General features: G+C 38.0%; 1 protein-coding gene across 2 annotated transcripts in view; it reads left to right on the top strand.

The window, feature by feature from the left end:
- The window catches only part of SULT1B1 (sulfotransferase family 1B member 1), a 28,101-nt gene extending 25,662 nt beyond the window's left edge, over positions 1-2,439 (top strand). For both annotated transcript variants that reach the window (XM_036924918.2, XM_036924916.2), the window contains one exon: positions 2,194-2,439. In XM_036924918.2, coding sequence (XP_036780813.2) covers positions 2,194-2,306 — 113 coding nt within the window. In that variant the 3' untranslated portion in view covers positions 2,307-2,439. The remainder of the gene's footprint in view (positions 1-2,193) is intronic.
- The last annotated feature ends 10,345 nt before the right edge of the window (positions 2,440-12,784 follow it).

Below are 12,784 nucleotides of genomic sequence, written 5' to 3'. Positions count from 1 at the left end.
ACCTCTGGGGAGTTTCTGCTCCTTAAGAATACTGTTTAAATTATAGGAGACACAAAATCTAAGGTTAACTTAAAAAAAATGACAATAGAAGAATATGGCTTCTACTGAAGCAAATCCTGTATGTTGGAGCTTATTATATATGATTTGTGTCAAAAATGTTTTATTAATGATAAAAGTAATACTTTAAAAAAAATTACTAACAAATAAATTTGAGAAGTTATCCACCTAATCATTCCACCTTCTGTTTTCAATATTCCTTGTTGAATTGGAGAGAAAAGGAGTAGAATTTCAGTTGGTGCACTGGGAAGTAAATATAACCTTAGAAATGTACCATGCATATAAACATATGAATGAAAATCTGCAATTTTGAAAACGTTATATAGTTAAACTTTGTCTGAAACATTTTTCTCCATAATTTTTTCAATTATCAAATAGTCCTAGTGTTTTCAAATTACATGTTTTTTTAATTTTCAAAAACATTACATTTAACTTTTCAAAATAACCTCTAGTGTAAGAGTCAGAGCAAATTTTTCCTTTTAAGTGGTGCATTATAAACTTGAACAAAGAGGATTGATACACACACACACACACACACACACACACACACACAATTTTCCTGATGGAAGAATCAGGGAAAATAATCTCTTGTATTAAACAAGGCAAATTCCCATTATGCCAGATCATTGAATGTAACCTCAAGAAGATTCTTATCCCCACTCATATGAAAACTGATACTACCCCATGCTCTCATTAGGGTATAGAAATAGAGGAGATAAGCTCAGTAGTTGGAGTCTTTGGTTTCACCCACTTCAACAGAAAATGTGAATGTTAGTCTAATAAGAAACAATCTACACGCTCCCTGAAAGTGGTAAAGAACATGTCATATCCTTTGTGGTCAGATTGACCTGGGGTTTATGCAGGCTACACCACTCCCTGAATCTATGACTTTGAATACCTTAATAATCTCCCAAAGCTCTGGTCACATCACTGACAATATGGAGAAAACAATAACACCTATGGAGGAGGTTTTGGAGAAGGATTTTTTAAAATTATACGTAAGCATTTGGAATATTTTTCTGACCATAATGTTATATACAAAAGTAGCATGTCTTATTAGTCTAAATAGTTCAAGATTGATTTATGCATTCATTCATTTTTTTCATTCAATAAGCAAGTATGTTTGTGTGTATTATATAATTTATATTAAAAATAGATCACTGGGATACTTTATATATGACTATTATTTAAATCTGTGTTTTTTGTTTTCAATAACAATTTTACAGCTATACTATCCCAAATATAAATTCCCTAAATATACAATCCCCTAACATACATTCCGAAGAGCTCTTGCCATCTGGTGAACATAGAGCAAAGTATAAGCAGGTAAAAAAACTTGTCTATGAGGATATATTTCATTGAAAGCATTTATAATCTTCATTAAGCCATTACATAGCTTGTAATTCAGTAGGATATACTTAATATTTAATTAAATAACAAAAGTATATGTTTTCCTCTAAGCACATTAACAGTACATTAAAAATTTATTCATTTTTCAAATAAACACTTATAAACACCCAAGTATAAGAGATTAAATGTAAATTTATACCCCCAAAGTTTTACCATTTTAAAGATGGTTCAGGAATGTTATATGTTTGATTTTAATGCTCTTCTCATCTAAAATACAAATATGGTGTAAGTCTAGTGAACTCAGGGAAAACAAGGATCCTCCAAACGTCATTCTATCCTCATTAAAATTTCTGGGAAATGATTGTTAATCAGCTTTCTATTTCATGGTTTGGTTATGCTGATAACAAGTCCTTTATACAGTTTCCAAAAGTTACTCATAACATAAAGTATGTTTTGACCACTTATCCTGCACTCACTGGTAACCCCCCAGGACAATAGGAAACACTAAAAGAATCTCTTCCAGGAAACTGTTGTATAGCCCAAAAATTTAGATAAGAAAATTAACCCTTCTCAGAATGTGTCTTTAAAAGTCAGACTCTGTTTAGTTATCAGCCACCTTTTTAGATGGGAGGAGTTACCAAGAAAAGACAAATGACAATTTGTAAAGTGTTCAAATACAAATATAGTGTTGCTTTTATTCTTATGTTTTCTTTTGGAAGGTATCAACTTTTCCTTTGTAAGGGGAATATTTACTCCTTCGTATGTTTTCTTATTTATTATTTTTAGGGATTGCAGGTGACTGGAAGAATCACTTCACAGTGGCCCAAAATGAAAAATTTAATGCCATTTATGAGAAAGAAATGTCTGGAACTACACTTCAGTTCCGCACAGAGATTTAAAGAGGTGAAACTGCAAATCTGAAGAAAGACCCGACTTGTAATATGTTGAAACGGGCACTTATGACTTGACTTGGGGAATCAAATAGATTTATAAAGGAGAAAATGTGCTTTAAAAACCATGATTTTTCAGTGTCATTTATCAGGTCCGAGTTTTGTTCCTGACTCTTAGCTTCCAAATACCCTAAAGTTAGGACCACTTGTTACCTTTTTGTAGGCTTAATCCTGCTTTTTCCTGGACTAGTAATGACAAAAGAGAAAGTATTTATCTTACTTAATCTCCACATATTATGACTTAGAATTAAGTTTCCCTTTTCAATAACATGGCCTAGGAAGTGCTGTTTGCACACTGATACTATACTTTCTAGCTCTACCCCAATTTCCCTTTGCTGAAAACTTGACCCAGGACACTGTATTCCACTGCTGGCTCCTGGGTGTCAGGTAATGTTCCCTGAATCATAGCTCTTCTTGCAGTTCCTCTATTTGGGTAATACAGTTCATGCCCTATATCATATGGTTCAGATTTTGGAAATGTTGTTTCTATACCTAATCTCTAAGTATCCAAATTTCTAATTGCTGAGTAGCTAATTTCTGAGTATCCAAAGGTGAAAGATCAACACTAGTCTCCCTAGGGCTCTTCCCTAGGAGTTGAAGGGCTGCTCTGAGAGCCGGTATAGCAGGCTGGGACCGGTTTCCTGCAGAGAGTCCTCCCACCTCCCAACAGCTCTTCTGCATTTCTGAGAACAGCCCATTGCTATGTTCTGGTCACCATTTGAAACTTAAAAGTTACTTCATCTTGTGTCTGAACAGATTTGGATCCTTTAGTAGCATCTTCAGCATCCCAGATAATATCATAGCTCTGAATCTCCACGTTCCCTCCAGACTCTCCAGTGACCCCCAACATCCCTTTTGTGTGCTGCCCACATGCCTATCAGCTTGGGCTCTTTGATAAATGTTTCCTTGGATCTTTTGTTGCTCAACTCCAGCTTTACCTCAGATGTAGTCATTTGTATCTCCATGTGCACCAAGATCTTTGGCCTGCGGACCATATCAGCATGTGCCAGATTTCACATAAAGCCCAAGTTCCCAAACTCAATCTTCATTAGAATGTCCTAGGCCCTTCCTTGTTCTGGAGAGGAATTCTGACGCATCACAGACCCCCTGAAACATAACTGAGGTAGCTACCATAATTTGGGCTGCGATATTTGGCTTTCACAGGTGACTCTCTGCTGTCTGACTCTGCAGCTTGACTAGCTCCTCAACCCTGTGACTTTTCTTGAAACCTGCCCCAGCTGGGAATTGATCTAATACCAACTGCAAACCTCTTAAGAGTGATATATCCATGATCTGGAGACAGTTGTTTTTGAAAGATTTATTATAATATATACTACTAATTATTGTGGAGTATGAAACTTGTATGTTCCTTAGAAACATGTTTAGTAGTAGTTAATCTTGAATACCTAGGGGTACTGTGGACTGGTTCCAGCTTTCTAGAATACTCTAACCAATGAGGAAGTAAAGTCAATTGTATCTGTTCACTTTATTACCTTCATTAAGTTAATGTGTCATGAACTTCTGATACTATAGTCCATTTTTAGAAAAAAAAAAAAGGAATCTCTGAACTAGTCTTTAACCTGTGTAATAGATTGGTTTCACTAACTATGTTCACTAACAGGAGAAAATGATTCTCACTTCCCTTAGTTTTCCTTTGTGGAAATAAGTCTCTGTAAAAAAGACTTATTAAAAAAAATCTGCCTGACTTTAACTATGCCCCAGGCTTTTTCCTAGGCACTGGAGATAGTGTGGAGAGAAAGTGGATTTAGGTTTCTTCTATCTTTCTTACAGGACTTTGCCTCCTGTCCATTCTTTATTCTCTGATTCAAATGCTGCCATCCTGCTTCACTCTTCCATCAGCTCATACCTCATGACCCCAGTTAGCACTCCTACTAGAATTTCATCTTCAACAGTACCTGATATTTTCTGTAGTCATTTAGAAAACTGCCACTGAATTAATTTTCCAAAAACAATGATTTTATCGCTATTTCTTCTATTTAGTGATCATCGGTATAATTTTTAAACAAACAAAACCTTAGAATGACCTCATTCTCTTTCTATAATTGAAGCGTGTGATGTAAGGACAGTGGTAGCAAATACATAATTATTCCCTCATCCATGCCACCTCACTAATCAGTACAAAGACTGCTTTCCAAGAAGCCAAAGGATGGCCTTAAAAAATCTTTTCACCACAGCATTCAAAGCAAGTTCTAGACTAGGAGCCTATTCTGAAACTTTGCCATTACTGAAAGGGGAAAGACCTGCAAGGACCCCGAGGGAACAGTGTTTTAAACTTGGACTGTCCTTTAGTGATATGCTGAAGCTCCAGAAAACCAAGTAAATAAGATTTTAGTTTTCTCATCTGTAAAATTAGGTAATTGGTTTGTGTTTCTTTCATATTCTAAAATTCAGTAGCAATGCTTGCCTCCTGCTTCTGTAATCAAACTGTTTTCATCAGCGCCTGAATGTCTTTGAGTTTCCTGCACCTTGCTTTTGTTCACGTCACGCAGTTTTTTTCTCCTAACCCCATTCCCACAACACCCAGAATGCCATATTTCCACTTCTCTACATTAAAAGCCCAATTCTATTTCAGCCCAATAAATTTTAACCTCTCTCAAAGAAATTTATTTCCCCCAAGACTCTTAGTATTTGTCCTCTGGATAGTTTATCTGACAGTAAATACCCTATGACCTCTCTTCTCTTACTCTAAAACACCATTATTTCTTTGGAGCTATCTATCAACAAATGAAATTATGTCTGTTGATGATAGCACTGGCTTTCACTTTTCAGCGCTTCTGTGATGCTTGGCACAAGCTTTTTAGATACATAGCTCTATGTTCTGAATGATGACAGATTTAGAGTCACTTTATCTCATTTAGAAAAGTTTATCTGTAAAGCTCTCTTTTGCAAATTCGCCATCTATTTCAACACACATTCAATGGCACAACTTAAACACAGCAATATGTAGAACATAAATAGATCAAAGGAATTTTCCCTGCTGGATTAAATTACAACCTCGGACTCCTTCTTAACACCATACTGTACCAATATATTGATTCACAGAGGTTGGTAGATGTGACAGCTTTATGTATCAAGCCTTGGCTAGGCTATGTTACCCAACTATGCAATCAGAAGTGCATATAGGTGTTGCTGTATAGGTATTGGGTAGATGTGGTTAACTGTGGTAACATCAGTTGAATTTATCTAAAGGAGATTATCCTTGATAACACATTTGGGCCTGATCCATTAAGTTGAAAGGCTTTAAAAGTAGAATGGAGATTCTCTTGAGGAAGAAGAAATTTAAAAATTTCTGCCTGAGCGTTTCCAGCCTGAAGGTCTGCCTTACAGATTTCAGACTTGCCTAGATAGGCCCCACACTGCACAAGCCAGTTCCTTACAATAAATCTCTTGATGTGTGTGTGTGTGTGTGTACACATACATGCATGTATGCAGTGTGTATGTATATGTATCTGTATATCTCATTGGTTCTGTTTCTGTGGTGGAACTCTGGTGGATACAGTATATATGTTAAATTTTATTTTCTATTCTATACTTTCATTAAAGTTTTGGACCAAGTCATTTGACCATTCATAGTAATTTTGATCAGTGTAAGCTTCCAATAAGTTAGAAGTATTTAAAGACTATATGATTCCTCCCCATAACTTTTCTATTGGATAGCATGAACTAAATATCACATATGCAAACGTGTATCTTATATGAAACAGCTCTTACCAAGAAGTTCAGATGGCAGAGCAAAAGGTTACATGTATAAGTGCCAACCTGTGTATAGACATATGTTTGTAAATATTTCTATAGGTAGCTATCTGTACTATATTAAGTAAAGCATGAGTTCACAATGATAAATTCCACTTGGACATGGTGTATAATTCTTTCTATACATTATTGGATATAAATTGCTAATATTTTGTTGAGAGTTTTGTGTCTAATTTTAAGAGGGATATTAGTCTATAATTTTCCTTTTTGTAATTTCTTTTTCTAGCTTTGGTATTAGAGTGTTACCTGTACAGAATGAGTAAAATGAGTAAGAATGTGTTTACTTCTGCTGCTATTTTTTAAGGGTTACTGTAGATAATTGGTTTTATTTTTGGTAGAATTCACTGGTATAATCAAATGGGGTTGCTGATTTCTTTATTGGAAAGTCATTAATTATTGATTCAGTATCTTTAATTCAAGTAGGACTGTTCCATTTATTTCTCCTCAAGTAAGTTTTGGAAGTTTATGTCTTTCAAGGAATTGGTGCATTTGATATAAATGATAAAATTTGTGGGCATGCGGTATTCCTTTATTATTCTTTTAAGGAGTGATGATTCTTCTTTCACTTCTTGTACTTGAATTTGTGTTTCATTTTTTTCTAGTTAGCCTGACTAGAGGTTTGTCTATTTTATTGATCTTTACAAAGAATCAGCTTTTGATTTTGCTATATTCTCTACAATTTCTTGTGTTCAGTGTCACTGATTTATGCTCTAATTCTTATTATTTATTTTCTTCTGCATACTTTGGTTATAGTTATTTTTTTCTTCTGCTTACTTCTTGCTCTGTTTTCCTATGTGGAAACTTAGATTATTGATTTTAGATCTTTCTTCTATGCACATATGCATTCAATGCTATAAATTTCCCTCTAAGCTCTGGCTTTTGCTGCATCCATACATTTTGATAAGTTGTATTTTCATTATCATTTATTTTGAAATATTTCAAAAATTTTTCTTGATACTTCATGTGTTATTTAGGAGTGCATTGTTCAAATTCCAATTATTTGAAGATTTTGCAGCTATATTTCTCATATTGATTTCTAATTTAATCCCACTGTCATCTAAGAACACACCATTTAATCCCTATTTATTAAATTTATTCAGATATGTTTGTTGGGCCAGAATATGCTCTATTATGGTGAAGGTTCCATGTTCCTTGAGAAGATTCTGCTCTTGCTGGTTTATGCAGTCTATAAATGTTTATTACATCAAGTTGACTAATAGTGCTACTTAGACCAATTATATTCTTATTTATTTTCTTCCTGCTTGATCAATCAGTAACTAGGGAGAGGGTGTTGAAGTATCCAAGTCCAGCAGATTTTTCTATATCTCTTTGTAATTCTATCAATTTTTTCTCACAAAATTTGATGTTCTCTTGTTATATGTGTATATGTTTATTTAAGATTGTTATATTCTAAAGGTTTCCTTAGTGTGTAAGCCCCAAGGTCTCAGGCACAGTCAGTGTTCTCCATGTGCCACTGAAGAACAAAGCCCGCATTGTTATCCCTGCACTGCTGCCTCATTCCACCACTTTAAGTGTAAAGAAGTGCAAAGAGCATCAAAAGTCAGGAAAAAGAACTAATAACACCTAGCTAAACCCTAGAGCAAGAGCCACCCAGTTTTCGTAGAAACTGCCCGAAGCTAACACGCCTGCCCTAAGTTAGATAACCAGAGGTGGGCAGTAGCCTCGGGACATAACCCGTGATAAGTCACGAAGACACGCTTGTGTGAGCTAGAGATTACGGGGAGCGGTTAGGCAACCGGGGCGTTCTCGTTTCAACTCCATTGGTTAAAATATAGAATATACAGAATATGTTTTAAAATTATTGGTTGTAGAAATGCGCGGGCTTCGGTGCAACGGCTGTGAAAACCCTATATAATCCCTACCTAAAGTTGCCTGGGGGTCGGCAGCTCGGACTCGGCCTGCGTGTCAGGGGAGGTGCTGTCGGCCCCAGCTAGCTGGCTGAATAAAGACTTTGCTTGGATTTACCTCTCCGTATCCGTGTGGTTTGCTTTCTGGGGAAACCCCGGAGTCCTGGACCCTAACATTAAGTTGTTCAAGACTTATCTCTGCAAGCACAAAGGTCAAAACAATTTTTAAACTTCTGAACAGAATACATGTGTCGATTTAAAGTTTTACATATTTAGAAGTTCAAAACTAAACAAGACTCATTTCAAATTATACGTTATGTTTAACTCTCTTAGGTAAGGCAGTTCCAGAAGATAAATGTTAGGAAATATCATTTATTCCCTTCCACTTCACCCTATTCTGATGTGTTCTATTCCTAACTTGTCTATTACACTTGTCCACTCCCTTTTGCCACTGTCCCTTTGTTCTGATAGAATCATATCTTTTGAGAGTTGAGTACTTTTTCATATCACCATTAATCAGCATAGCTCTCCTCCACATCTTGTGATTCTTTTCATAAGCAGAAAGGAAGGTAATGACCTCTTCAAAATGTTTAATATTAGAGAATCATGGGAATACAATTACTTTGTTCAGACATATGATAACTGCGATTAAAGGGAAGGAGAGATGCTAATGGACATCAGTAGACCCATGTACAAATTGTTTTAAGCAAGCTATAAGCACAGATTTCTCATTTATGATAATTAGAAGTATTAAAAAGAAATAAAATCTCCACATTATTGAGAGATTACTTTCAGCAAAAAGGTAATCTTGTTAGCTGCCACTTAATGAGTACAATATAATTTATTTTATTTTGCTGTAAATTTATTGATGATTATTTAGTAGTTGTTTGTATCTGCCATTGAGTTTTAACTGGCTTATATTTGACATCTTATATCTGTTTTATGTGCTTAAGATTTTAATTTCCCACCTCCAAAACAAAAAGACTTGAATATCTATTTAGAAAGCAAAACATCAAAATTTAGTTTCTGCCTTACCAGCTAACTCTACACATTGCTTTTTTGTTCTGGGAAAGGGAGCTAAATCAGGATGGATTAGAGCCAACACTGAAGCACGAGAAGCATAGCATAGATGACTAGAGTCAGACAATTTTTTAGAAGTATTTATACACCCATTTAAAAGTGAGAATTTGATGGACAGTGACATCAGAGATGGCTACATAGGTTGTTCCTGACTTCACTCTCCCTCACAAGAATAATTAACATCTATTCAAGAATGAAACACCACATTCTAGATTATGAGGGTGAGGCTGAAGCACCTCCCTGTACCTCAGAGACCAAGAGAAACTGCTCTGAAGGGTAAAAGAAATGACTACACACTGACAACATTGCCCCTCCCTCAGGCCAGCACAGCACCAGGAAACAAGCCTTCCCTCGAGCCTCTAGTTACTCCAGTGGGAAAAGAGAATCCAAGTGACTCCAGGTCACTTTATGGGAGCTTCTATTTTGATCTAACGCCACAGGGACTGCAGGGGAATCTGTAGACTCAGCCGCTGGAGAAGTAGGGAGGGCCTGGCAACAACCAGCACACAGATCTTGGCACCTGGAGTTCATCCTGACAGTGCATCCAAGTAGTAATCCCAACCAGTGATTTTATTCATCTGCAGAACCAAATCAGGTTTGCACTTGGAGAAGGGAACTTGGCTGAGTACAGATCTGCCTAATTCATATGCTAAGTGAGGAATTTTGTGGACCCTGGAGCCTGGTTTGCTCCCACGCAGTGAAGGTGCTAAGTCACAGTCCCACCAGCTATGGAGAGGACCTTCCAGCCCCATCCAACTAGAAGAGTTGGTGACAACTCCTGGAATCTATGGCCCAGCAGCACTATGAGCTGGGAGGTAGGCAGGCTGAACTGATGGCCCCCAGAGCAAAGCCACTACCAGGCATGGAAGTGTTCCTCACTATGCACAGACAGCTCTATTTATTCATATCCAAGGCTTAGGGTAACTCTGGACCCCTCCCAAACACATAGCCTGTTTAGGAAATTGAGGGTAGTTTAGAGCAGCCCCACATACTCCTGTGCAGGCAAGGAGGCTGAGTGACTGCCCTACCCACTGTTGAGAGTGTCCTCTGGCTCTATTTAACTAGAAGGGCTGATAACAACTCCTGGCACAACCACTATGGAAAGCAGTATGCAGGATCCTCAAACAATTAAAAATAGAACTACCGTATGATTCAGCAATCCCACTTCTGGGAGTATACATACACAATGGAATATTATTCAGCCATGTAAAAGGGGAAATATTAAAGTTTGCAACAACATGGATCGACCTTGAAGAAATTCTGCTAAATGAAATTAGTCAGGCAGAGAAAGATAAACACTGTATGATCTCACTTTTGTGTGGGATATAATAGGGGGAAAAACCTGAATTCATAGAAAAAGATATCAGACTTGGGGTTATCAGAAAGGGAGATGGGGGGATTGGAGGAAGGTGGTCAAAAGGTATAAAACTCCAATTATAGTATAAATAAGTACTGGAGATGCAATGTACAACAAGATGACTATAGCTAAAACTGCTGTATGATATATAGTGAAGTTGTCAAGAGAGAAAAATCCTAAGTTCTCATCACAAGGAGAAAACTTTTGTTTCTTTTTTCTTCCCTTTTCTAAAAATAAAAAGTGTATCTATATGAGAAGATGTAGATGTTGGCTGAACCTACTGTGGTAATTATTCACAATATATGTAAATCAACCCATTATGCTACATGCTTTAAACTTAAACTTATCGAGTGATAAATGTCAACTATTTCTCAATAAAACTGAAACTTTAAACTACCATTCAAATCTAAGTTTCTTTGACTGTAAAATGTGATTCTTAACTACCATATGACATAGTGTACAATTACATATAAATAATCTGTTTTAATATTAAATATTCAATTACTTCTCAAAATGCTATCTGTGGGTAAAATTGCAATATTTCCAGAATCTCTCACCTGGCTTTAGTGCATCTCCATATCAGTAGGTGTTTCCAAGGGGTGGAGAGGAGTAATCCTTCTCTATATCAATAGGTGATTACAAAGGGGTGGGAGCAAGCACACATCTGGACTGGAGGGGTTTTTGGGGTCTTTGTGCAGCCAGGTGTCAAGAGACAAGGGCAAGTAGAAGTAGACAACTGCTTGTAAGCCACAAACAGGTTTCTTCCACTTTATTTCTCTCTTTGATTTTGGCTTCAAAGGTTATTTACCCCCAGGGTGGGAATCCCCCTGGAGTTATATCTGGTGGTCATTGGCATCTCTGAACCTGAAATCTGTCTTCAGGGGTGCAATACTTGGGTGGGCTCCCCCAGAGATGGAGGGGAGATACCCAGAACCTCCTTTGAATGGTGGGGAGACCCAGTGGCTGTTGCAGTGGTGGGTAACAACTCACCCTTACCACTGACAGTAGTGGATGGTGCTACTTCATTCACCCTGGAGCCTCCATCTGTGGGGTTTATAATTGGGGAGCCCCTAGTGAGAAACTGATCTAGGGTAAAGCACCTCTTAGATGGGTCTAGCTGTAAAGCACCTAGGGAGCCCTAGTGGGAAACTGGTCTAGGGTAAAACACCTCCAGAACTGGGGAAAGGTGGAGACACTGAAAGCTGTGGAATTAGCCCTCTGTGAGATAGAAGACTGCTTAGAGGCCCTGAGTGGCCTTGTAACAGCCAGAATTGTGGGACGTTTGTTTCTCAAGGTATTGGAAAGGGTTATCAAGGAGAGAGAAACACTACAGCAGCACTTGGAGGAGCTGGGCAAAGACCTATGGGATGCCCTTAAGAAACAGAGACAGTTATTGAGATGACAGGTTGAGTTCCTGGAAGATATGTTAGCAGCAAGAGAGGAGGCAGGAGGAGAATATGCTTTGCAGGAGGCTGTCAGGGAGGGAGAGGAAAGAGTGGTGATTTCAGCCCCAGAGATGGTAGAGAAGATGTTGGGAGAGGATGAGGGGGTGGCACCAAGGGCAGAACTGTTGCCAAGGCCATGGCCCGAGGCACCAACCCCTCCAGTATTAAAGACCTACCTGGTTGTAATTAAGAAAATAGAAATGCAACAAGCACAGGCTCGTCAGGGAAGGAGCTGCCCCTCCCCAGGCTGTGGAGCACCCCATGCTCTGCCCCTATACCCAGGATGAACTGGTGGATATGAGTTTCTACCTACATGGCTTTTGTATTTTTGATATATAGATATAGGCATGGAAAATGTTATGTCAGGTTCTGAAATGGGTAGACTGGTTTTGCTAACAACTCACCATTCCCTCTGGCAATATTTGCATAGTGCCCATCACACCTCAGGGAATCAGGTGCTTCTGGATTGGCTGACAGCAGCCATTGGGGCAGTTTGGCTTAATCAGAGTGATTTGCCATACTTACCCACTAGCTGGAAAACATATGCAGAGCTCCAGCAAGTGTTATTGGAGGGGGAAGTGAAAAATACCATCTATAATATGGACCCCAAGGGCCCTAATGAGGAGCTGTTCACTGTAGGAATGATAAATCTGGTAATCCATACAGCTGCCCCATCTCTCTTTGGGTCCCTAGTGACTGTTCTTGCCCCCCACATAGGGCAACCCATAAGTGAGGCTACTTGTACTTTAGGAGATCTGGGGGAGGTTGAAACAATAAGAGCACATAAAGGAGTATGAGCTACAACTGAAAGGAGAGATGATAAGGGCCCCATGAAGGTCTTGAGGACCCAGATGTGGGTTGATCTGATAAAGGTCAGGGTAGTGAAAGAAAAACTTGATGAGC

This window comes from Manis pentadactyla, chromosome 5 (genome assembly GCF_030020395.1).
Source record: "Manis pentadactyla isolate mManPen7 chromosome 5, mManPen7.hap1, whole genome shotgun sequence".
NCBI lineage: Eukaryota > Metazoa > Chordata > Mammalia > Pholidota > Manidae > Manis > Manis pentadactyla.
Note: the sequence above shows the minus strand (reverse complement) of the source record. Positions and strands in the feature narration are given on the sequence as shown.